The sequence below is a fragment of the Elgaria multicarinata genome, chromosome 1 (genome assembly GCF_023053635.1).
Source record: "Elgaria multicarinata webbii isolate HBS135686 ecotype San Diego chromosome 1, rElgMul1.1.pri, whole genome shotgun sequence".
In the NCBI taxonomy this organism is placed as follows: domain Eukaryota; kingdom Metazoa; phylum Chordata; class Lepidosauria; order Squamata; family Anguidae; genus Elgaria; species Elgaria multicarinata.
The window spans coordinates 143,080,937-143,107,802 of record NC_086171.1 but is presented as its reverse complement, the minus strand read 5'-3'; the positions used below and the strand labels follow the sequence as shown (position 1 = coordinate 143,107,802).

Here is a 26,866-nt window from a genome sequence, read left to right as displayed (position 1 = left end):
CAATCAATAAACAAAGGAGGGGTGGAATTAAAAGCAGCAGTGTTGCTCAATAAACAGCAAGAAGAATTTTTTTAAAAAGGCTATATCTGTCTTTTACCAGCAATAGGGGGACGTGCCCGGGGGAGGGGGAAGTAGCTGCCAGTTCAAGACAGCCACCAACAGCTCTGAGAAGAAGTAAAACGCTCACTTCAACTCATAACAGGCATTGCTCCACCACTGAAAAGTGACCATTCACTTCAACTCATGATAGGCATTGCTCCACCGTTTTACTCTCTTTGGAAGGCTCTAATGGCCTTCCAGTGCAGGAGAGAGTGGGGGCACGTCCATGATGAGATGCCCTAGGGGAGCTCATCCCCTTGCACCACATCTATTCAGTTGTTCACCAAGGTTAGGGTGGGGAGCAGTGCTGTGTTTCTATCTCTTATTCTTGGCTTAGTATATGATTTCAGGTTGTGTTTGTGCATTTGGTGGGGCTACTGTGTTAAAAAACACGGGGAAAAGCCCGTTCAGATGAAGAAAGAGAAGTTTCCCAGAATCCCAAGTTACCCGTTTTGCCTATGCCCTCCTCCAACTTTGGGATCATCATGACCGGGAGCTGACTCTGCCCCTCAGCCCTTTGAAAAAGGTATTTTTCCCGCCGATTTTTTTAAAACTTCTAGCGCGCGACCCGTACGATGCAGAAAGTTGAGAGTAGTCTCAAAATGACCCCCATCCATGACTCTCTGTGCACAAGAATTTTCAGAACGATAGCTGAAACCCCCCCCCAGTTATCCCCGATTCTTTCCCTCAATGCAATCCTATGGGCGAAAAGCTGAAAACGCCGTTTGAGCCGCGCGGTTGACCCGATTTTCACAAAAAAATAGCACGCGACCCAGACAACGCAGAGAGGTGAGAGTGGTCTCAAAATGACCCCCATCCACGACTCTCTGAGCACAAGAATTTCTAGAACGATAGCTTCAAAAACAACCTAGTTATGCGCGATTATTTGCCGCAATGCAATCCTATGGCGAAATGTTTTCAAGATGGCGACCGGAGCGCTCCGCCTGAACTAGGAGCTCCGAAAAATGGCCGCTTCTCTTCGCCTTGCTTCTAGGGGGTCCGCGGTCCGCTCCTACTCCGCCTCTGGGTAAGGCGGAGCAGGCCAATCCGCTACTGCTTCTACGCTCCTAATCGGAGCGGATCACACCCCTAGTAAACACTTTGATGGCAGAAGGTATAAGTATTCCCCCTTTAGTAAAGAAAAAATGTGTTATTGCGGCTGAATTGACTGAAGCCTTATTAAGGGTGGCCGATCTATGGGCACTCCAGGACAGGGTATGATGGAATAAAAACCCCAGGTAAGAGAATGTTTTCACCTGTTCTAGGATATGCCCATCAAGGGACCGCCAGCATTGAGAAAAACTATTTTCAAAGACCATGACTTTAGATTTCTCAAAATTAATTTTCAGATCGTTAGTCAAGCAAAAGTTGGAGAATTTCATTAAAAGATGTCTAGAATGGGAGAGAATAACAGCATCGTTATTCAGCATCATGAGTAAAGTAAAATAGGATTTTTACGTGCGCCAAGTTTGTGCAAGTGCCCTTCATGGTCAGACAGGGCCTCCTCAATACTGTTTATGTATAAGTTAAATAACATAGGTGCGAGGATACAGCCCTGTCTTACTCCTCTAGACATAAGAATTTCATTTGAAAGCTGTCCCTGTGTGCCACATCTAACTCGTATCCTGCTGTCACTGTATAGAACCATTATAAGATTAAGAAGTCTTTTGTCCACCAGGATCTTATCTAATTTCTCCCATAGTTTGGTTCTAGGGATGGAGTTGAAAGTGGACTTCAGATCCATGAAGGCGACAAACAGTTTGCCACGTAGAAATTTAAGACGTTTCTCCGCTAAGTGAAAAAGAATCAGACCATGATCAGAGGTGGAGTGGTTCTTTCTAAAGTCAGCTTGGGCCTCCATTACAGCATTATTGGCCTCGAGGATGTCAGTCAGTCTATTAGATAGAAATCGGGCATGGAGCTTGCCTATTATTGAGAGCAGGCTAATAGGTCTAAAATTCCCAGGGTCTTTTGGGTGTCTCTTTTTGTATATCAGAACCAAAGTTGTGTGTCTCCAACTGTCAGGGATTTTGCCAGATTGATTTATAACAGTAAAAAGGAAGGCTAACAAAGGGGCCCACCAATCCTGATTGATTTTAATAAATTCAGCAGGGATAAAATCCATGCCAGGTGCCTTACCCCCTTTAGGTTGGTGGATTAATTCGAACACTTCCTCCTTAGTGACCGAATTCCAGGGGTGAGGGAGGAGAAAGTGACATCCTGCATATCAGCCTGAGCTGATTTTATAGTGTCTGGGTCGGTAAAAATGGCTCTGAAATGATCCTTCCAGACCTGCCCTGGAACTGTGCAACTAGGTGCTTGGCAGTTGGATCGTAAGGCACCCGACACAATCTGCCAAAACTTTTTTGAATCATTATTCAAAGAGGTATTGAACAGCAGGGAACAGAATTTTCATTCAGCTTGGTGTCTTTTTTGGGCTATGAGGAACTTATATTGCTTTTTAAACTGAAAATAGTTTGAAGGGAGATAATTATAGCCTGATTTTCTGTAGGTTATATAAAACTCCCTTATCTCATTTTTCTTCAGGTAACTTTCTCTGTCAAACCAAATAGGACCCTTATAGATCGTAGGGGCAGTATTATCTGACCCTGACCTGCCTGCAAGAGTTAAAGCATTTTGGAAAGAGTCGATTAGATCGTCATACACTTTTATAGAGTATGCAGCTGATTCCTTCCACAAAATATCTGATCTTAATCGAATTACGGAATCGGAGTTTAATCTTTCCTCTAGAAGACTGCTTAATTTATCAGACCATTTTACCCTTATTCTGTGTGGGCACTCGAACAGGATATCAGTGAAGTGGGTATGGGGTAGTCGTGAATTAGGAGTTGGGGCACATAAAGTAAGGGTTTGAGGCTGGAGATCGCTACAGGTTCTTGTACCTATATAAAAATGATATATTAACTGGAAGGCATTTCTTGATGCCAGCCCATAGTCTATTGTGCTCGAACCAAATAAATTTGAGAAGGTAAATTCACCTGAGCCTTCCCAAAGGTCCACCCCATTTAAAATAACTAAATCCAGACTGAGCTGAAGTTGAGCCAGGGTAAAGCCAGCGTAATTCAGAAACTGATCTTTTGAGTTTCTGTGTGGAAAATTTCGATTTTTCCTAAGTTCACTCAAGATAGGGTATCTTGCTTCTAGATCATTATTATTTGAGCCAATCCTGGCATTAGGGTCACCCAGAATATATAAATATGCATCAGGGAACCTAATAATTTAAGTGGATAAATAGCTCTCTACTTTATGCCAGAGTTTCTTGATCTGCTCATTGGATTTAGCTGAAGGGTTATAAACAGACACAAAATTAAAATGACTAGCATTGATTTCCAAACAAATTCCAAACACCAGTTGTTCACAATTATCTAATTCAGTTCCTTAGCTGTCAGTGAAGAGGACACCAAGATGGCAAGGCCGCCCCTTGGACGACTTTTCTTATTTACCCGGTGAGCATTCAAAGCGTAGGAGGCAAATTAACAACAGTGTCCATGGCCCAAGTTTCCTGAAGCAAGATCACATCAAAGGAAGAGATATATTGACAAAAGCAGCTATCCTAACGTTTGTTCGCCCAGCCTGCAATATTCCAAGATATGATCCTGAGATAGGAATCACCCTGGGGCCACTGGCATCAATCCAGCAGGGTAATCCCGACCAGTGATCCATCCATGTGTTAGGCCCTCTGAAGAGTTGTTGGGGATGGACTCAGAGGAGGAGGAAGCAGAACCTTTACAGGCAGAGGCTAGTGTCAAGGCTGCTGAACAGGTGCCAGCTGGGAGTGGGGCCAACTCAGAGAATGAAGTGGAAGCAGACCCAAGTACCAGCGTGCCGGTGAATAAACCATCAGGGAGCTTGGCCAATTCAGAAGACACAGAGGGAGAAGCAACAAACTTACCTGCACAATTGTTTAGACAGCATAGGGCGGAAAAGGAAGCCCGGCGCAGGTCTCTGCGTATTTATACTAGACGCCAACTCAATAGGGAACACCTGTAGCTGCCAGGGAGGGGTATTTAGAGAGCTGGGAAGCAACAGGAACGTTGCCAGAGATTAACTGAGCATCCTGGCGAAAGCTCTTGATTCCTGCTTCGGATCGTGGTGACCTTGTATCCGGGTTGAACTTTGGACTGGCTTGGAATTCGTGACCTGCTCCTATCCCTGGACTTCTGGACTGTTTCTTGGACTCTCTCTACCTCTCGTAAGCCCTTGACTTTTGGAACGGAACTGGATTCTGCCTTATGTTTAAAACGTCTTGTACTCTGACATTAAAGAGTTAACTGTATTATTTCATAGCACAGATAAAGACAAACTCCACCGTTTGTTTGCTGAGTTTGTGGCTGAATTCTTGGGGTTTGTCTGGGCATGCTGCCCACATCTGTATTTCCATCTAATTAGCTGGTCTACTGGCAGCTTTCCTGGACACCATGTCCCTCTGAATGCAGCAATTCCCCTTTGCTGTTGTGTGGCTCGATGGAGGCTGTGGGTCGGTATTTACTCTGATGTCGGCCCTACTTGATTAGCATTAGGCAGCCCTTCAGACAGCTGTGGCAGTTGGCAGGATGGGATGGATGACATCTCGCTCCCCACCGCCGTATGCAACACTACTGGATAGAGGCACGACGTTGGACGAGCGTTGTCAACTTTCACAGGAGTGTCTTGACCAAAAGTTATCAGATCTTGCAAGGTAGTAATAGTATGTTGCCCTTCGACCAAGGACCGTGTGCAAAAGAAATCGCCCTCCGCCCCTGAATGAAGTGAATCAGGAGACAGTTCCTGTTCCAACATGAAGGAGTCGGAGGGCCTGCTCGGTGATTGCTGAATGCTTTGAGGCTGATCTTCACACAATGGGCAGGAAGCTGGTATGAAGCTTTTATGTGATAGATCTGCTTCTTCAGTCACCACAGTTGAAAAAGCCATGGATTTGCTGCTACTCAGTTTAGGGGCATTAAACTGCGGCTAGGGGATAGAATTGGAATGGCTTTTGATGGATATTAACGGTTTGACCCAAAGGTCTTTAAAAAGCCGTGGTGGGTAGATCCCTGCAGTATGCAGGAAAAGTTTTTCCTTCATTAGTAAATTTGGGATGGTGGATTTAGTAAACTTCAGTAGGTACCTCTTATAAACAGGGAAGAGAAAAGTAATTCCACAGCCAACAAATATGATGGCTGAATATTTAGCAGCCATTTGAGGTTTAAATTAGCACTTTGAACCGATCCCCAGAATGGGTGTTGGCCTCCATGGGGATGTACATCAATAACCACTGAAACAGCTGAAGAACTAGGCCACCATTTTTTTGCTCTGTTATTCCAATATCTGAACCAATATTGGGGGCTGTAGATAAATGGCCTCCATTACTGCAGTGACGTTCGATTACCAGGTCTAAACCAGGGGGGTGGGGATGAGGTGGAGGTTGAGCCTGGATGCTGAGAAGCTTTTCTGGGAGCCACGTCAACAGTTTATTTAAAGAGCTAAGCACAATTTCAAAGTTAGAACAAATCAATTGGAGTGTCCTCGCTGTTAGGAAACTTTGCTCAGCCAGTAATTCATAGGAAAAAGCTTCACTTTGGGAGTTTTCCAGGGATTTGCCGGTTGGACGGCTTGTTTGAGAAATGCCAGCGTCTCCTAAGATAGACTCACCAGTAACTTTGCTTCCCTTGGCCAGAGGAGCATATCTGTTAGACAAAGTGATTTCATCTGTTGGAAAAGCAGCAGAGATGGCACGAGGAGGCTGCTGAACAATAAAACTGTTGAGCCTGCACCGTTTGGCACAGGGTGCATTATTCGCATTTTGTGGTGGCGATAAAACTCTTTTCCTTCTCATAGTCAGCCAAATGACCTAGAGGAAGGCAAACTAAAAAAGTCCACACTACTAAAAGGTTTGACACCCCTTTCAGGGAGCGGCAACTAATACTCGAGAGCTGCCGGGTGTTAATGAAAATCTTGGTAGAAAGCAAGTTTGCAGTTCAAAGAAAGAGGCAGCACATCGAAGAGCTGCAAAACTGCAAGCTGGAAATGCAGAGGGAAGTAAGAGCAATAAAAACAAGTGAACGAGTAAAGAGTAAAACAATAAAACAATAAAACTGCTTAAAATAGGTCAATAAAACAGTAAAACTTCTAAACTGAAATACATGAGTCACGGAGACTCACACAGCACTGCAGCCTCCAACGCCATTTTCAGATGAAACACATCACGTTCCACCATCCTTGCCTCATTGGACTCTTAGGTGCTCAAACTGGACTCCTTTTCCAGGCTCCTAAGGTGCTCAAAGCAGTCTCCATCCTTACCTTTTGTATAGCAAGATGAGGCTTCTTGAAATCAATATCCAGAAGATTGCCCAGAAAAGGAAGAGGCACAGGCCCTGGAGGACAATCCCTTCAGCGCCTCTGTTTTACGTAATCAGCAATGAGTAGAAAAGTAGCCAGGAACCCCAGAAACACCTGTATAGACAAAGTCCCCTGGAGGACAGCAGGTAAGTGGAACAGCATCTTCACACTCTTCTAGCCTTGCCAAGTCAAAACACACTGCTGTCTATATAGAGGGAAACGGAACCCAACCCAGCATGCTTCAATCACCCTCTCTGCTAATGCTGTGAGTATTTTTGATGCTGCTACTGCTGCGAGAAAGGAGATTGATACACAAAGAGGCCTGTTATGCAACTAGGAACTCCGGCCAGGAAAGTGGATTATTTGTTTTGTTGTCGTTAGCATGTTTAAGAAGAAAGTGGAAGGGAGGGGAGAAGCTCATCTTTCTTAACTCACAGGGAAGAATTAAGACATTTTGCTACCTGAGGTGGAACAACAGTGTTTTACCCCCAGGCTACTTTCTACGTACAGAAGCTGACTGGGCCGGCATTGAATCGAACTTCAACATTGGCAATGGGACAGCATCCTCCACAGCACCTCAGGACAGCATGCTAGAGGGACGGGTGCAGCTCAAGCCACACGGCAGTGTGTTCTGTCCTCCAACACCTCACTGCCAGTTTCCACCTGCTAGTATTCAGGGCCTGAGCTGGCTGCCTTGCTCTGGCATCACCTGTTGTGGGAGGACTCATGTTGCACCTCTTGCTGTTGCTGCCCTCATCCCTCCCCTTTGTCCAAATAAGGAATCAGACACGCAGCTGGTCCAGAGAGCTACAGGTTTAGAGAGCTATAGGTCCAGAGAGCTACAACTCTGAGGGGTCCTTCCTGAAAGTGAGGCTTTGTGACTGGCCCTGGACTGCCTGCATATTTAGGCCAGGAAGGCTCTCCAGGTAGGTCTCCACCCACCTGATCTCCCACCCTGGGAAATTCCCCTGAACAAGAAATTGGGCTGGCAGCCTCTCTGGAGAGCCCAGCCACCTGATCTGCCCCTCTGTTCCCCCTCCTAAAGTCAGAGATCAAGAAGACCTTCTCTCTAGAGAGTCCACCTGTCTGATCTCTGAGGAAGGCTCAGAATGAGAAATGGAGCGATGGTGGCCTGCTCCTCCCAAGTCAGTGCAACACATAACACTAGCTTTGCATATCACTTCTGCATATGATAACCTTCTGCCCTCCAGATGTCTGAGATTACACATCCCAGCATTCCTGACCATGGGACATACTGACTTGCAATGAAGGGAGTTGTAGTCCAACACCTTTGGAGGGCACCAGGTTGGTGTAGGGGTGCTCTAAACAAAAAAGAAGAAGTAGTAGGTGGCCCTAAGTTGTTTGTCATCAATTTTCCTTAACCCCACAGTCACCTCTGCACATCATATTCTCCATCCTGTCCTCAGGGTTTATCTGCTTTGGGAAAATGAGAATTTCACTGGCACTTTCTGCCTCCTTCGGGAGGATGTGGCCTTAAGGCTTGTGAGCCTTAACTCCTAATTTTCCTGCTTCTTGGTGCTTGGTTGAAAACTGTAGAGACATATTTTTTTATTTAAGGATATAGTTTTGAGCTGACAGGAAGACTTTAAGATGTATGGTCATATGAGAGTAGAAATGTATGATATATGAAAGAGGCCTATTATTCTTTAGGAGAAGTAGATGATTATATGAGAGAAGTGTCTGATTCTGTAGTAGTAGTGGGGATGATTATATGAACACAGTGAGAGGCAGATACTGGATAGGAAGGATTGGTCTGAGATATTGAGATGAGTATATAGACGGTAGAATTCTACAGTGGAACCTTTTAAGAAAGTTCTCACAGAAACCAATACGCTTAGAAGCCTTGTAACCATACGCATTGCAACTGAGGAAACCATGAAGCTTATGAACACACACTTACTTATGTTAAAAAATTCCAATTATTTCAAACAACGGGTGTGGTCTGTGGGATAGTGACTGAGGAGGGAACAGTTAATGGTGGCAGTGGAATGGGAAACTGAGGGCAGGGTTGCTGGGCTGTGGAGCCTAAAAGAGTAAAGGCGAGACAGTAGCAGCAGCAGTAAACCTAAACCCTCACATGCGTCATCAGCACAGGGGGGATTGAAGTAGGTTCCTGAGTTCTACTGGCCTGGATAGTCTCGTCAAGTAGCCTGAAGGTGGCACAGGTGACACCAAACCCTCACAATATGACACAAAAGTATCCAGCCTTTCTCTAGTAATTGTTTGTTTGGGATCCCAACTGAAAGCAATGCTAATGTTACCCTATAAGCTGTAGACACGTCTAATATTTTCTATTAGACTTTATTTCTGTGCAAAGAAAATGGACAGTACAGAAATGGTTAAAAAAAGGATTAGCACTAATTTGTAAACATGGTGTTATTCTTTCTTCAAAAAACTATTACTGTCACAGCAGTGACAGTAATTTTACAGCCGATCAGTATTTAGAGCATTCTGCCATTTAAAATGCCATTTCTTCTTCTGTGCAGTTATGGGTTGTTCACAGAAAACCCATGTTATCCCCAACAGATGCTGGAGCTCACCTCCTTCCTCCTGGGTCCTCTGGGCAGCATCCCAGGGGGTGTTTTCACAGTGCTGGGTTGCCACCTCTTCCCTTTCAAACCCTGTGCTTCCACCAGAGTGGTGTGGGGTAAACCTGTGGGGTTTCTGAGCCACCCCGCCCTCTTTTTGGTAGAAGGTAACAAATCGCAGGTCACCTTCCACCAGGCCAGCCACGCCTCCGCTGCAACTCCAGACCCAGATGAAGGGTTGTTTTGATGCCATCATGAATGTCCATACCTCTCTCTGGAGAAAAAACTTGGGGTAAGTCCATGACTTTTTCTCTCTCCACAGCTTCATATAATTCCCACCATGCTGCCACACACCACAGGGTTTTCCTAGTGTTTTGACAGCCTCCCCAGTGTCCTTCACAGCAGAACCTGTCTTGTCTGCCTATCCTGCCACCCATATATATATATGTGTGTATTTATGTGTGTGTGTGTGCGCGCACACACGCACACACACACGAGGTCATAAATCTTTTAACATTATTTTTCAGCCCTGGAAAGTTGCACAAATGTGACGGTTTTTAGGCAAGGCATCACTTATTGGACAGCCAAAACGGGGCACCTGAGCAATTGCAGAAGACAGACAACTAAAATAAAATAAACTGTGATCACATTTGTTCAAATTTCTAGGGCTGAAAAAACCACAGGGTTGGTGAACAAATGCCAGCCCCTCCAAAGTGACATTTGAGTATCATTGCAAGGGAAGGTCCTGGTGAGCGAGGCTTGAAGTGGTACGTGCTGGCATGATTGCAAAGACTAGCAGGGTTTTTTGCTGCTCTTACTGAGATCCTCTGTACCTGGTAGCCGTGGCCCATAATGAAATGGCTCTGCTAGGTTCACGTGACACACCACACATCATGGCTCGAACAATTCCATGAGTTGACATGCTTGATGTCCAAAATTAATCCAAAATGGTCTGGGGTTGGATGACATGACCACCCACCATGACTAGTTAGCCATGTAGGGTTATCATGTCACACACACCCAGTCATAGACTCCCACTCTAACCTAACTCACAGGATGCATTTGAGGATATAATATTGTGAGAATAAGGGTGGAATGTGCCATGGGACTAAGCATTTGGTTTCTAATTTTTTGAAGGTGAGCAGGAGGAGAAGAAGCTCATTGGATGGCTTTGGACCAGTCATAGACTCTCACCCTAACCTACTTCACAGGGTCGTTGTGAGGAGAAAGTGTTGGGATGATAAATGTAGCACTGCACATAGCATAGAACCAAGCAGATTAACAAGGATTTCTTAATTCTAGTGCAACAATGATTCAAGCAGTCCCCAAATATGGGAATGAGGCACTCTTTGCAAACTTCATATTCCTATCATTGCCAGCCACCATGGCCATTAGCATCCTGTCTTCCAGAATTAGGATAGAAGAGATGTGATCTACCAAGGAACTCTAAAGCAGGTGCAGCACTTCAAATAGAGTATCTTTAACCAAATGAGTAGACAACTAATGACTCTTGAATACCTAACCAAGGCAGTGCTGCAGAATCCAACATGGCTTCTTGCTTTCTGTTTATTGAATAATGCAGGATTCTTCCACATGGGCTGCTTACAAATGGATCATGGTGTCGTTTGAACCTTTCCCCCATCCACCAGTCCCATGCAATGAAACCATAGTGGCTGCATAATAAAACCTCATTTCGGAGCACTCCAAATCCAGGCACTAAAACGGGACAAGGCATAATAACAGAACAATGGTAGATATTGTTTCGAAACTGGGCCACAAGAACAGAAATGGAGGAGGTATCATCAGCCAACCCCACTTCAATCAATCAATCAATTATTTTTTATGGTCGCAGACCAGCAAAATCAATATAAAACAGACAAAAGATAGATAAAAGGTGACATAAAAACACAATACAGCTTTGTGAAGCTCCTTCTCTCAGCAGGATTGCAACATTATTTTTTCTAATTTGCATTGAGGTCACAAGAAACTTAGAGACATGGGAGGACACATCCCGTAAACAAATTAATACCAAAGTTGAGGGGTTACATCCAGAAAAGGCTTTTAATAATGAAAAGATTAGCTTCCTTCTGCATTCCTCATACATGTTACATGCAAAATGACATGTTCGACAGATTCTATTGTTCCAGTGCCACAGGGACATATCCGTTCATTAACCGGGATTTTACTAAATCGCCCTTCTAGTAATGCTGATGGCAACACATTAAAGCGAGAGTGGGTAAGTGCTCTTCTATACTTTGGAATGGTTAACGCATACAGATATGAAGCTGCACTTCTTTTCAGAGTAGTGTGGTTTCCCTTAGCGAGAGAATCCACATATCCTGTATGGCTGTGGGGATAGTGTAATTCCCACCCTGAAGTCCAGACTTAATGTCACATCCTTCGGAGCCTGGAAAGTGAACTTCTGGATTAGGGCGGTGAAGAAAAGAAAAAGTTCCATCCTAGCCAACTGCTCTCCAAGACATGCTCGCTTTCCTATTAGAGAGAAACAAAGTGTCCATGAGCTTTATCACACCAGCGTTATACTGTGCAATCACTGTGAATTGCGTGCAAAGGACTCCAAAGTTTTCCAGCTCATAATCTGCTTTATTGTGAAGTACTCTCATGCATCCTGCTTTAATTGTGCTATAAAGGCAAAAGACTCAACCAATTTTGCTACTAGTTTTCGAGTGTATCATCCGAGTGGCCACTGGGGCGCAGGAGCAGGATTTGAAGAAAAATTAAACAAATACTTACATCTGTGTAAGCTTTAAAGATAAAGACATCAAAATTGGTACAGTAATAGATATTAAGGAGAACTTTAAGCAAACAAAATTTGAATCGGAGTGGGTTATCCTTTGATTTTTTTAGGATTTTTTTACATTTCCCCTCTTAAACCCATTTCCTGGTATGCAAAGGATCTAGCCGCCTGGTAGCAACAACAACAACAACGCTGACAGCTTAGCGCTGTAGGGGATAATTCAAGGGAAACAGATACATGAGATGAAGCTCGATGTGAGCGGAGGACTTTTTCAATGGTGAATGATACAGGGCTGAATTCCATTTCAGATAAGCTCTTGGAGGCCACAGTCTAGGGGTTGGTGGGGGCGAAGGCAACAGGGAGGGTGCAAAATTCCAAAGCTACCAGCATATCTTAGCTGAAGGTTTTTACTGCCAGTAAGTAAGGAGAGACTTAGGCCATACCTAGACCTAAGGTTTATCCCTGGATCATCCAGGGGTCAAACCTGTTCATCTAGGTGACACACGGGGGATCCAGTGCTCTGGCAGGGGTGAACTCTGGATGATCCCAGGATAAACCTTAGGTCTAGCTGTGGCCTTACTTACTGGTAGAAATGCTGCAAAAATGCTAGAAAAACACCAAACAGTTGCAGGTCAGGTGAAAGTGGGTCATTCCAGGGAAAGGCATTTGTGGGGGACAAGCATTTAACCTCTATACCTAATATCCTGCACCCGTCTGTACAGCCAACTCCAAATGGAAAGATTTCCCAAATACATCCAAAAGATGCAGTACGCTCTTAGGAGAGGAAATTCCATAACTTTGGGGGCAATGGAAGAGGGCACCATTTTGGGTTTATCTGCTCCTGATAACTTCAAAGGGAACTCTCCCCAACTTAGAGTTTGTAATATGGTTGAGCGTATAAATCCCCCTCTGCCCTTTTCTCTTTACATTTGGAAGTGGCTTAGTTCAGAATGCAGCTAGCAGAGGGATACAGAGTTGCTCCTGTTCCCCAAGCAAAAGTGTGTTTGAAAATGGGGAAAAGCAACACCAACTCTAGGAATTAGTGAGGGCCATCTTGGGCATGGTGAGAGCAGGAGATGGGGATTCGGGCCCTCACGTACTCACTGTTGCAGGCAATAATATGAGAAGTACCACTTTGTTTTTATTTACCTGTGGAAAACGGCATGAATGCTTCCCTATTCCTGAACTGACCATTCTCCAGGAAATGGCCAGGATTAAACACATTGGGTGTTTCCCATTCTTCACTGTCAAACAGCACTGATGTCAAGTTGGGGATCAAGATGGTTCCCTGCAAAAGAAAAAGTCGAAAAGAAAGTAGATTAGCATATCATGGAACTCCTTAGTATATTGGTCAAAGGATCTACAACTGAAGTAAGCCTCCAACTCTTATCTGCAGACACACAAAGAAGGGTGAATTTTTCACTGTGAGATCCACTGATCATTATTTAGTAATTCTTGTAACTTCTGGTCAATTTTTGTAACTTCTGGTCACCTTTTATATTTTTAATATAAAAAGTGTCTTTACAATGAAGGGAAAATGTGTTGCTTACCAAGGGCTTTGTACTTCCTTTTCTTATCCATGGTTATTATGGGCTGCATCAAATGGGCAGAGAGGCATTTAAATTGAATACTTCCCCTCTAAGCATGCTCCTTTCACTTCTATTAAGACAGTGCCATCCTCTTTTTTCCACATTATCCTCATAAATCCTTATACATTTTTCCACATTTTCCTCTAAATGCCAGGATAAGCATTAGTATAAACAAGTTCATAAAGGATCAGGATTTCCAGGGATTGCACAGGAGACATCCTCCTCATTGTCAACATCATGTAATAGATCCATAAACCTCCATGAGTGCTCAACTCTTTCAAAAATCCAAATGTGCCCACTGACCCTAAACAGTGGAGACCACTCAAGTAAGCTTTTCTCAACCAGTGACAACCGAATGGTCTGATATGACTCAATGGTTACACTCCTGTCTTAATGTTTTGGCATCTTAAGGGGAGATGCATTATGAAGATTACATCTGTTTCTTGAACACTTACTTTGGGCAAATGAAATCCAGCCAGTGTTGTGTCATTTGTTGACATTCGTGGCACATTCAAAGGCACAATGTTGCTTATCCTTTGAACTTCGTGAACAACTGCGTTGCTATAGGGCATGCGATCCCTGTCGTCCATCACTGGTTGTCGTGACTGGCCAATCACTGAGTCTATTTCAGTTTGGACTCTTGCTACAAAGTAACATTTGCGATCATTACAAGAAAAATAAACCTCAACTATCAGCAAGCAGGGCTTCTCTAAGAAATAGAAAACCACACACATACACACAGTTTGGCCTGCATCAGAAGAGAGCCAGTGTGGTGTAGTGGCTAAGGTGTTGGACTGGGAGTCGGGAGATCCGGGTTCTAGTGCCCACTCGCCCATGGAAACCCATTGGGTGACTTTGGATCAGTCACATAGTCTCAGCCCAGTCTACTTCACAGGGTTGCTGTTGTGAGGGTAACATGGAGAGGAGGTGGTGGAGAGGAGGTGGAGCCACAGAAGACCTTCTGGCTGATGCCAATGTCAAGCGACGTGCAAATTTCTGGGAGTGGCCAGCTTTAAGAAGAAGCCCATATACAGAACAAAAGCAAAAACTATAAATCCTACGATCACATTTGAATTGCATGTAGTTTGTTGTGTGTGCGTTTGTCTTTATGTGAGAAAGAATGCCTGGCAGAGAGAGAGAGAGAGTGTGTGTAAAGGATAGATGATGGGTTTCTGTTTTTGTGTGCAACAGGAAGGAGCAAATAGACTTTTTCAAATCATTCTTGGATTGAAACATGCAGATTATTCAGTTTAACCTCAACAGAAGCTGGCTTCCTATCTAAATCTGGTGTTCACAAAAGATACACCATGATCTCCTTTTAAGGATATAGAAAATGTTTGGGTTCACACAACATGTGAAGCCATAGTGTTTAGGTGCGCTGAGCTACCTATGATGAGCTAGCTTGTCATGCGGGGCTTTTTTTTTAACATCCGCAATGGGTTAAGTGGCTCAAATAGGTCACCCACAGAACCAATGCAGTAGGGGCTCTGTGGGTGGCTTATTTAGGACAGTTAACCTGTCAGGTGTGGGGAAAATGTTCAACTCATAGCATTCCTGATCATTTCCCATGCTGACAGGCACTTTTATGAGTTGAACTCCAAAGCATCTGGAGATCTACATTCTGCCTGCCCTTGCTCTAGAACAGCATTCCCCAACCTGGTGCCCATCAGATATGTTGGGTTCCAACTCTCAACATGAGGAGATACTCTAAAAAAAGAGAGAAGTAGGTGGCCCTAAATTGTTCATCAGTTTTCCACAACCCTACAGTCACCTCTGCATAACATCTTGTATATCATCACTTGCGCCCCTCCAGATGTTTGAGATTACATGTCCCAGCATTCCTGACTATGAGACATTTTGACTTGCAATTACGGGAGTTGTACTCCAACACCTTTGGAGGGCACCAGGTTGGGGAAGGGCTGCTCTAAACAAAAAGAGAGAGAGAAGTAGGTGGCCCTAAGTTCCAGTAGATTACTTGAGGGATGTTTCTCTTGCGCGCTGAAAATCCAAAGCCTGTCATCTGCCTTCCGACAGATAAACAAACAGGATTAGGTCGTCCTTCCGCACACAAAAATTCCTCTTTCTTGACCCTCTTATATTCCGAGGGAATAAAAATATGGATATATCTTCCCAGACTCAGTAAATGACTGTGTTATGCCGGAAGCTCCAAAGAGCCCTCGGACCAAACGTCAGGCAGCCAAGCCTCAGGGGGGCGGGATCAGAATCTAACATGTTAATCTTTGAACACATCTGAGGTGTGGTGGGAGACCAGGCCTTCTTAGTTGTAGAACCCTGCTTTATGATTTCTTTTTCCCAGGCAGGCTGCCTAGTGACTGCATTAATGGCTTTTAAGTGCCAAGTGGATTATGATTTTAGAATCACACACGGCAGGTGGAAGGAGGCACTGCAAATGGATGCAGCCCATTTATGTGGCTTGATTCCTTTTATGTGGAACTGGGTTGACTGACTTTAGGGATCACAATGGCCACTAAAGGCCAATAAATCTGGCCTCCCACCCAAGGCATGCTGGGAGTTGTAGGTGTAAACCTACATTTTTATTAAATTCTTTAAAAATGTTTAAAACATTATGTTTTTAGATTTTTTCTGATCCTTGTTCACAAAGACCTGTCTACATGAACAGCATTAAGGCAGTACCATATGTGGAAGTGGATAAACATTTTGGGACATATGTGATATACACATACTTTCTGCTTTATAGGTAGAGACACCAGAAGTATTTCAATGAGAAGTCGGGTAGCTTTAGAAAATATCATCACTGATGCAGTTGATGGAACAATGTATCTTAGCTCCTGAATCCCCAAGACAAACTTGAATATGCTGCTCAGAAATTACCTATTTTCTGTAATTATTGGGACTAAAGTCATTTAATACAGAAACATTACAGTACGTCATTATATTCATTTAAAAACAGTAAGGGAAAAGAAGAAGAAAATGCTATCCTACCTTGAATTTCTGGATGAATGGCCATGTACAGCAAAGCCCAGCGCAGCGTTGTGGAAGTTGTTTCAGTTCCAGCAAAAAACAGGTCCATCGTTGAGTGTAGGAGGCTTTCATCATGGAAACTGGAAGCGACGTCCTCCTTAGAAAAAGGAATATTCAGCAGCACGTGAAGTTTCAGTGTAAATGCAACTGTAGCTGTCACTTAAACACATTGCGAGTCAAGATCTCTCTGCAGGATCTTGTACAATCAAATCAACAGCCTTGAGAATCACTGAAGCTGGGAATAAGTATGAAGGAAGGGAAAAGGCTCCCAATAATCCCTGAAATGGACTTCAACGCCCAGAGGGATTGTATTAAGATTGGAAGAAGTAAAGGAAGATGCCTTTAGAGCGATGCTTTTTTCTTGCCATGTCAACTGCTTGCCCTAACAGACACATTGTGAAATTTATGTTGAAATAAATTTGAACATGCAGCTAAACTACAACACACCAGAATGTGTGTGTATTACTAATGTGTATTCATTACTAATGAATACATTGAGTTTTTAATATGGGGGAAGGGAACAAGCTCCAAGCTAGCAAAACACCAAAATTAACAGCCATGTATTCATTATCACAACAGACTAGCAGATGGAGAGTTCAGTTAACCCCCGACACCACCAGCTAGCTTGCAAGATATGCACACGTGCATTTAACTCACATGCTGCTGTGATTCCTGCAATATTGGCAGTGGACAAGTGCAGAAATCCCACCCCATGGAAAACACTATTTCATGTGCACAGACCCCTCACTCATTTGACTGAATTCCTACAGAATCAATGGGAACTCCAGCCCTATCCAGGCATTCTGAAGTGTGTGTTTTACACAGTGAGAGGGACCCTCCAACCCTCGCCCACTCCATCATTGGCCTCATTGCCCAACGCGTGTAGAGAGTGACTGTCTGAAACAGAGCCCCTCTTCAATCCATGTCAGTCTCCGCACTATACAGAGTGTGTAGAGAACCCCCATGGATAGAAGGAGCTCTCTGCTTCAGACAGTCACCCTCCAAATCTATAGAATAACAAAAGCAATGATAGAGGAGGGCAGAACTAACACGCTCCCAATCCTCAGATGTTTAAACAACACACTTTCAGAATGCCTGAATAGGGCTAATGTGGAAGTAAACCACAGGAGACTATTTGGACAAATCAACTGGCCGTTTTTTCACATTGTGTCTCTGTCTTCTCCTACAAATCAAGCAACTAAATCCACCCTGCCCCTGATTTTTTTAATTACCTTGGCCATTTCATTTAGATACGCATCAATGAAATCTCTGGGTTCCAGTGGGTTCCGGTCTTCCTTGTGCTTTTCAATGATGTCTCTCACAAATGATTTGAACTGTCTCCAGTTTTTAATAATGGTCTGATGGGGTCCTGGTAAGCGTTTCATGAGGGCTGGAAAGGCTTCATAAAGCTGTGGGAAACAAACACTACAATTATATTGTGTTTAAGAGGGGGGAATTGAGCATCTACTAAACCTCACAAAACATAGGGCAGATCTACACCAAGCAGGATATAACACTTTGAAAGCGGATTGAAAATGGTATACATAATGTATCCTGGGCTCCAACAGTTGTCAATACTGTTATAAAGCAGTAGTGTAGATCCTGCCACATTTGAAAGGATTGTATGCACTAGTGACTGAGCACATATCATAGTCACCACTGGGATGCTGCTTAAAATGGTATCCCCATGGTGAATTCACAACTCTTTTGTTATAATATGAATTGCAGAGCTTGAGGATCTCTTCTCAATCCTCCCAGAATTCAGGGCATAGAAGTTACCTGGCATAGAAGCCAGATTCCGACTGTTAGGGCAGTACAACAATGGAACCTGTTACCTAGGGAGGTCGTGGGCTCTCCTACACTAGAGGCATTCAAGAGGCAGCTGGACAGGGGGTTGGACTCAACGGCCTTATTGACCCCTTCCAGCTCTACTATTCTTTGATTCTATGAAATTTATAAGCATGCTCAAAATGTACAAAATGTACAAAATGTAACTACATAATATTCTAGGATGAAGTGCTTGAATATACTCTGTGTAAACAATGGACAATATTCACTGCTAATGCAAACAGTTCTTTAAGTTCCTAATAGTTCTTTAAGCAAACAGAAATGAGCTGAAATGCTTATTTCCAGAATGTGGCTGGTCTGGAATGTGGCAGGTGTAGTGGGGAGCTCCACTGATTTGTCCTGTTTCAGACAAAAGCATTTCCACTCATTTCCTACTTTGCTTTAGGATATGCCCATAGTGGGCCCTGCTGGTGCAATAGAAACAATGGGAGCAGAGTGGCAGTATAGGCTACTTCTCCCCACCCCCGCCCGCCCCAAATCCAAATTCTTCTCTGTGGAAAGCTAGCGTATTAGAAAATTGTCTTCTGGCATAGAATCACAGAATAGTAGAGTTGGAAGGGGCCTATAAGGCCATCAACCAGCCTCCTGCTCAATGCAGAAATCCACCTTAAAGCATCCCTGACAGATGGTTGTCCAGCTGCCTCTTGAATACATGATCTCATGATTCCCCACCTGGAAGCCTTAACTGTGCTAGAACACATGATTTTTATCTTTTGGGTGCTCAGTCCTTTATTGAAAATGTAAACTCCAACCCATACATCTTTACTGTCACCCTCGATTGCCTGAATAGGGGACTTGACACAATAGGAAAAAGAGAATGTCTGAAGAAAACCAATCAGAGATGTGCAAGAAGAATGTTTTAGTCAGTGGAAAAATGATTTGGATGAAGTTGCCTATTAGATAACAGAGGTTTTTTTTTAATTAAGACTCCATTCATCCAAGCCATCTGCAGAGTTGGGTGGGAGGGAAGAAAGGAACCCCTGCATTGGCCAGTTTGAAACTGAAACCCTGATTTGCTCCCCTGATTTGCTCCCTTCCTGCAGGTAATTAAGACTCCATTCATCCAAGCCATCTACAGAGTTGGGTGGGAGGGAAGAAAGGAACCCCTGCATTGGCCAGTTTGAAACTGAAACCCTGATTTGCTCCCCTGATTTGCTCCCTTCCTGCAGGTAATTAAGACTCCAGCTTGCTGGAGGCGCGAGCCTTCGGCGCGGAACTCTTTACCTCAGAGAAAGAACCCCAGCCCCGGACCGGTCTTCACCTCTGCTACAGGACATGCTCTCCTGCACTGTCGGGTTATTATTCTGGCAATGCAACTGCCTAACATACCCTATCTGTCTGCACTTCACTGTGCCTACCTTCCTGCTAGCTGATACTGGTCTTGGCCAGGCTAGCTCTGGCTAATCCCGTCCTGCGCATGTCTTACTTCCCTGCCTATTTGCTATCTCTCTCCTCATTTCTTCTCTTAATTCCTTTCTCCTCAAATCTGTTCCCTATGGCTCGCTCCAATTTCATCTCTCCCAACTTAGTTCCTATTCGGTGTCTCCCCCCTTCCCAGCTGCCTTTCTCGTGTTCCTTATGGAACTGTCGCTCTATTGCTTCCAAGGCCCCTGTCATCCAGGACTTGTTTTTCTCTAGATCTCTCCACCTCCTTGCTCTTACTGAAACCTGGCTTCCTGCCCATGATACCGCCATCTCAGCTGCCCTCTCTCTTGGAGGACTCTCTTTCTCTCACTCGAGTCGCCCAGAGGGTCGAGGTGGTGGTGTGGGTCTTTTATAATCGAGTTTGTGCCAGTTCCAACCTCTTTCCATTCCACCTTTACACTGTTTCTCCTCCTTTGAGGCACATGTGGTGAGACTCTTCGCTCCTCTGCGACTGCGGGTTGCAGTTCTGTACCGCCCCCCTGGCTCATCCTCTAAATTTCTCTCTGATCTCGACTCGTGGCTGTCCTTTCTCCTCTCTGACAACTCTCCTACTCTGATCTTGGGTGACTTCAATATCCATGTAGATGACCTTCACGATACTGCAGCTCTACGATTTCGCTCCTTATCTTCCTCTTACGATCTTAAGCTCTGGTCTGAAGCTCCCACACATTCCCTTGGACACTGTCTGGATCTTGTCCTCACTCAGAACTGCTCTGTCCTGGACTTTTCTACTGTTGACTTTCCTCTGTCAGATCATCATCTAGTCTCTTTCAATATTACTCACAATCCCCCTCCTCCACGTCCTGCTTCACGCCCTTGTCGTGACCTGCATTCTATCAACTATGAGGCTTTTTCTCAGTCTCTAGCCTCCTCTCTTCCTTCTGTCTTCACAGCCGTCTCCTTGGACTCAGCCATCTCCTCCTTTAACTCCTCCTTATCTTCAACTCTTGATAATCTTGCTCCATCTACAACTCGGATAGTTCGCCCCTCTCAACCCCAACCGTGGCTCACCTCTTTCCTTCGCTACCTTCGCTCTTGTTCCCGGGCAGCCGAACGCCTGTGGCGTAAGACCAAGGACTGGGCGGACTTTGTCCATTACAAATTTGTTCTCACCTCTTTCTCTTCTGCCATTTCACTGGCCAAACAGCAGCACTACTCAACGTTGATCCAGTCAAATGCCAAGCACCCTCAGCGGCTCTTCGCGTCCTTCAATTCTCTTCTGAAGCCTAATCCACCATCTCTCCTCGCCTCTCTGGCTGCCAATGACTTTGCCTCTTTCTTCAATGCTAAAATCCAAACTATTCGCTCTGATCTGGCCAGCTCTGCTCCGCTTCCAGCTCCTGTCCCTCACCTGTCAGTTCCTCCTGCAACTCTCTCGGTGTTCCCTTCGGTCTCAGCTGATGAACTGTCTAAAATACTGCGCTCGTCGAAGCCTTCCACTTGTTCCCGTGATCCGATTCCCTCTCGCTTCTTTATTAATCTTATCCCCGCTATCCTCCCGTCCTTGCTTCACATCATTAATTCTTCTCTGTCCTCTGGTTCATTTCCTTCTGCTTTTAAACATGCTACAGTCTCTCCCATTCTCAAAAAACCCACTCTTGATCGACTATCTCTGTCTAACTACCGACCTGTCTCTCTGTTGCCCTTTGTCTCAAAGATCCTGGAACGTGTGGTCTACTCTCGTTGTCTTGACTTTCTCTATAGTAACTCTGCTCTGGATCCCTTTCAATCTGGATTCCGCCCTTTGCATTCCACTGAAACAGCCCTTACCAAGATCACCAATGATCTTCTCACTGCCAAGTCTAAAGGCCATTATTCCGTTCTTATTCTCCTTGATCTAACTGCAGCCTTTGACACGGTTGATCACGATCTTCTCTTAGATTCCCTCCATGACCTTGGACTCTGTGGCTCTGTCTATAACTGGTTCGCCTCCTATCTAGAGGGTCACTCTTTCAGCGTGTCGGCTAACAGCAGCTTGTCCTCCTCTTTTCCCCTTTCTGTAGGGGTTCCGCAAGGCTCGGTGCTTGGCCCGTTGTTGTTTTCTTTATACATGCTGCCCTTGGGTAAGCTTATTCAATCTCATGGCCTCCAATATCACCTGTATGCCGACGATACAAAATTATATCTCTCATCTCCAGAACTTTCTCCTGATGTTCACGATCGTATCTCGGCATGTCTTTCAGATATCTCAGCCTGGCTGCTTCATCGTCATTTGAAACTTAATATGGCAAAAACTGAACTGCTTATTTCTCCTCCTATACCTTCTCCTCACCTCTCATTCTCTCTTACTGTCAACGATGTCACGCTTACTCCGGTCAAGGAAGCTCGTAGGCTTTATATTTGATTCCTCGCTCTCCTTTACTCCTCATATCGAGGCAGTAGCTAAATCCTGTCGCTTCTTCCTGTATAATATTGCCAGGATTCGACCATTTTTGTCTGTCTCTTCTGCCAAGACTCTCGTTCACGCACTGGTTATCTCTCGGTTGGACTACTGCAACCTTCTTCTCTCTGGCCTTCCTTCGTCTCACATCAGTCTGCTGGTCTCTGTCCACCACTCTGCCGCTAAGATCATCTTCTTGGCCCGCCGCTCTGACCATGTCACTCCACTTCTGAAATCTCTTCATTGGCTTCCAATTCACTCCAGAATCCAATATAAACTTCTCCTGCTGACCTTCAAAGCTCTTCACGGTCTAGCTCCTGCCTATCTCTCCTCTCTCATCTCACACTATTGCCCCGCTCGTGCTCTCCGCTCCTCTGATGCCATGCTTCTCGCCTGCCCCAGGACCTCCACTTCCCTTACTCGGCTTCGTCCTTTTTCTTCTGCTGCCCCTTACGCCTGGAACGCTCTTCCAGAACACTTGAGAACTACAAACTCAATCACAGCTTTTAAAACTCAGCTAAAAACTTTTCTTTTCCCTATAGCTTTTAAATATTGAGTTTGTTCTAACTCCATAATGTTAGCTTCACCCTACCCGGTGCCTGTTTACACTTCCCTGTGCCTGTTTGCATTCTCCTTCCCTCTTTATTGTTTACTACAACTTTATTAAATTGTAAGCCTATGCGGCAGGGTCTTGCTATTTACTGTGTTATCTGTACAGCACCATGTACATTGATTATTATTATTATTATTATTATTATTATTATTATTATTATTATATAGCACCATCACTGTACATGGTATATGTATAAATAATATATAAATAATAATAATAATAATAATAATAATAATAATAATAATAATAATAGTTTCCATACCTGGCTCCAAATACTTGCTTGAAGCTGTATTGTCTCATCAAGCAAGTGTAATAACTTCTGGAAATGACTGTCATGGTATTCAAAGCGGTCCCCAAAAGTAATGGAACAGATGATGTTCGAAACAGCATTATTAATCTGAAGGTGAGGATCAAACGGTTGCCCTGGAGAGAAAAAAGATGGCAGAAGAAATATTAGAATCATTATTATTATTATGTGTCTCATTTAACAAAAATATAACATAGGGGAAGTGGTGGGACATTTGAATAAAATGAAGCATTTACTAAAGCATTAACAAATCCAGTAATTAAAACTTGAGTAGTGTAGGACTGTACTGTTAAGAGTTATGTATATGGTATTCTGCACATTTGCATTGTCAAGAAAGCATCTTTCTCCTTTATATTTCAGGGCAAAATCCTATGTATGTTTAGACAGAAAAAAGGTCTACTTCTCCCAGCATGCTTCAGCCATTACTCTGCAGCAGGAGGGCAATCTTTCAGGAAGACTGAGAGAAAAGAGGCAGTTAACAGAAAAAAAGAGAAAACAACAACACTCAGTTGTGCAAAAATGTTCCTGAAAACATGTGTTGGCCACCCTTTGCGCCCACCATTTATAAAAAATACTACAGCCCCCGTATTTTGGAGATAGTTGTCTTATTCCCCTTCCATTGTTGTTGGTAGAATGATTTTTTTTAAATCAATTCACTTTTTTTAAAAAATATTTTTTATTTGCTAACAAAAGCCCATGGAAGTTTATAACACAGTGCTCAGAATAAGGTTCGAAGAAGCAATAGCAAAGCAGTTCACTTTGCCTCCATTACAGGTGGAGGAGAAGCAGATTGGGTGGCTAGCAAAGCATGGAAAAGAGAAGCGACCGAAAGTGAATAATTCGCTTTTACGCGGAGCGCTCCGCCCACCATTTTGGATATTTTCCCCATAGGATTGCATTGCGGAAAAGATTAGTGTATACCTTTTTTGTTTTTCAAGCTACCTCCTTGAAACTGAATGTGCTTAGAGAGTCGTGGGTGGGGATCATTTGTAGGCATGTGCTCCGCTCCAATTCGAAGCGTAGAAGCAGGAGCGAATTGGCCTGCTCCGCCTTGCCCAGAGGCGGAGTAGAAGCGGACCACGGACCCCTAGAAGCAAGGCGAAGAGAAGCGGCCATTTTCAGAGTGCTCCTCTTTGCGCGGTCCGCTCCAATCGCCATCTTGAAACATTTCGCCCATAGGATTGCATTGCGGAAAAGAAAGGGGGATAACTGTGTTGTTTTTGATGCTATCTTTCTGAAAATTCTTGTGCTTAGAGAGTTGTGGATCGGGGTCATTTTGAGCCTACTCTCAGCTCTCTGCATGGTGCGGTTCACGTGCTATATTTTTTTAAAAATTGGGTAAACAAATAGGGACAGCGGGCAAAATGGCGTTTTTGGTTTTTTTGAAGCGATGACAGGCACATTCAACTCCCAATCCTGATGAGAATTGATCACCTCATGAAGCATCCTCCAATCCCAGCATTCGAGGGGGGGACTAAGGCAGAGGCACCCTCAGAGCTTTGAGCTCTTAGCGTCTTGTGGGTTTTGCCGTTCGTGGAGAGAGGAGCTACTTTAGTTAGGTGCTGCTGCTGTGTTTGGAGATAGATTTAGGATTTAGCTTGGTGTGTGTGTGTGTTTGTTTGCTTCTTTCTGTCTTTTTGCTTAGTTTGCTCTGTGTTTTTCCCTTTGATTTAATATAAACTTTATTTTTAAATTTTGGAGTGTTTGTTTGTTTGTTTGTTTGTTTGTCCCCCCTCCCCTCTCTTAAAGCCTGACTGTGTTTCATCTTCCTTCTTCCTTCTATATACAAAAAAATACCAAAAAAAATTAATTCTCTATTTCTTCTGTCTATTACTTGGACTGTGTGTGTGACTGTGTTATTGTGTGAGTGTGCTGTGTGCACTGTTTGTGAAGTGCAACAGCCACAGATTGAGCATTTCAAATCCTGTTTGGGCAAAGCATACACACACTTCTTGTCCCATTTCCCTACATATAGTATATTTTTATACATACTATTATTAATATTAATATTATATTCTTATACATAGTATTATTAGTATTAGTATATTCTTATACATATTATTATTAGTATTAGTATAATATCATCATGAGAAGAGGGAGCAGGCGCATGTCTGTGGTGGGGCGTGCTGAAAGCAGCAAGGGTCAGGCTGGCACCAGCAGTAAGCAGCAGGCTGCCTCTCCTGCTATTAAAATCAAACAGGCAACTCCTTGGCTGGCTGCTCCGCAACAGAAGCAGGAGAAGGAGCAGGCAGAGGCAGTCTCTTCTGCAACTTGTGCCCGGCGTTCTCTTTTTGAGGGTGGGAATGGGAAAAGTGCCCCTTTGCAAGAGGCAGGTGGCAGCAGTGCCATTAGAGGAGGAGGAGGAGGAGTATCCCCAACTCCTTCATTATTGTTTGAGCCCACAAGCCCGCTGCTGGACCTGTCTCCAGACCTCCTAGATGAGGTCCTCCTCAGCACAGTGGAGGGGCAGGAGGAGGAGGAGGCGGTGGTCCTCTAGGATGTGAGGGCTGAGGAGGAGCAGCAGCAGGCCGAGGCTCTCTCCCCAGTCTCATCCCACACCTCTTCCGCTGCAACCCCTGTTTCTGTGGCAACACCAGAGAGCTCAGGCGGGCAATTGGTGTCACCACGGAAGCGAAAGACAAGTATAGTGTGGGACCACTTTGAGGTGTGAGTGGATCCCCGCTTTGCTGTCTGTCGCCACTGCAAACTCACCCTAAGCAGGGGTTCATCTACAGGGCATTATGGAACCAGCAGCATGAAGATGAATCTTCAGAGGCAGTACCAGTCGATCTTACTGGGGAAAGAGGTGGGCAAGGCGACTGGTTCCAGGGGAAAGCCAAAGGCGGCTGCTGCTGCTGCTGCTGCTGCTGGCACTGCCACTCTAAGCTCTCCATCTCCCATCCCCACGAGGGTTAGGCAGGCAACCCTGCAGGACATGGGGTGGGGGAAGTATGGAACCACAAGATGGCGTTTTCCAACGCCCACCCAGATCACCACCTGCATCGGTGAGATGGTGGCGTTGGACAACCAGCCATTCAGCCTCGTCGACAACGCAGGCTTCAAGAGGCTGATGGTGCTTGTGGTTCCATACTATAAGCTGCCGTGTCGCACCACCCTTAGCAGGCGGGTGGTGCCTTCCCTGTACTGTTCCTGCAGGGAGTTAGTGCTGGGTTGTCTGTGCCAGGCAGAGGCACGGATGGTGCACTTCACCTCGGACATTTGGTCCAGCGAGGGCGGAGTGCACGCTTACCTGTCCCTGACGGCTCACTGGTGGGCAGGCATGGGGCAGGAAGCATCATCCAGCACTAGGGGGACTGGCAAGGAGGGCTACTGCTGGGCCCTCCTCCACACGCAAGTGATGGACCAGTCCCACATGGCAGGGGAGATTACGGAGGCCAGGAACCACATAGTGGATGGGTGGCTAGCTGGGCAGAAGGTCACCCGCGGTTACATGGTCACGGACGGGGGAGCCAACATGGTGAAGGCGGTGTGCGACGGCGGATTCGAGGGCGTCCGCTGCATCGCACACGTCTTGAACCTGGTGGTGAGGGATGGCCTTGGGATGGGCACCAAGGCCAACCTCGGTCCCCTGTCCTGTATCCGTAACCTCCTGGAGAGCTGCAGAAAGGTGGCAGGGTATTTCCACCACAGCGTCAAGGGCAGTCGCTTGCTGCGGGAGAAGCAGGAGGAGTTGAATCTCCCGCAGCACAGGCTAGTGCAAGACGTGGTGACACGCTGGAACTCCACCTACCTGATGCTGGAGCGTATGGTGGAGCAACAGCATGCCATCCACGACTTGTTCAGGGTCAGGGACATGGGCGTCCACCCAGCCCTGGGCAAGCAGCAGTGGGACACCATGTCCCAGCTGGTGGCGGTCCTCAAGCCTTTCCTTAAGGCCACCGAGACCCTGAGCACTAGCTCTGCCCTCCTCAGTCAGGTGATCCCTGTATGCAGGC

The 26,866-nt window shown here is 45.0% G+C and overlaps 2 protein-coding genes across 3 annotated transcripts in view; both read right to left on the bottom strand.

Moving 5' to 3' along the window:
* LOC134404459 (cytochrome P450 2J2-like) overlaps positions 1-9,240 on the bottom strand; it is a 38,390-nt gene extending 29,150 nt beyond the window's left edge. The window contains exons 1-2 of the mRNA XM_063135194.1: positions 9,000-9,240; positions 8,537-8,637 (exon numbers count right to left, since the gene is read on the bottom strand). Of these exons, the coding sequence (XP_062991264.1) occupies positions 8,537-8,637; positions 9,000-9,240 (342 nt within the window). The remainder of the gene's footprint in view (positions 1-8,536; positions 8,638-8,999) is intronic.
* A 1,833-nt stretch (positions 9,241-11,073) lies between these two features.
* LOC134406687 (cytochrome P450 2J2-like) overlaps positions 11,074-26,866 on the bottom strand; it is a 36,779-nt gene continuing 20,986 nt past the window's right edge. For both annotated transcript variants that reach the window (XM_063138206.1, XM_063138215.1), the window contains 6 exons: positions 22,866-23,026; positions 17,570-17,746; positions 16,299-16,434; positions 13,790-13,977; positions 12,895-13,033; positions 11,074-11,480 (listed from right to left, as the gene is read on the bottom strand). In XM_063138206.1, the coding sequence (XP_062994276.1) occupies positions 11,305-11,480; positions 12,895-13,033; positions 13,790-13,977; positions 16,299-16,434; positions 17,570-17,746; positions 22,866-23,026 (977 nt within the window). In that variant the 3' untranslated portion in view covers positions 11,074-11,304. The remainder of the gene's footprint in view (positions 11,481-12,894; positions 13,034-13,789; positions 13,978-16,298; positions 16,435-17,569; positions 17,747-22,865; positions 23,027-26,866) is intronic.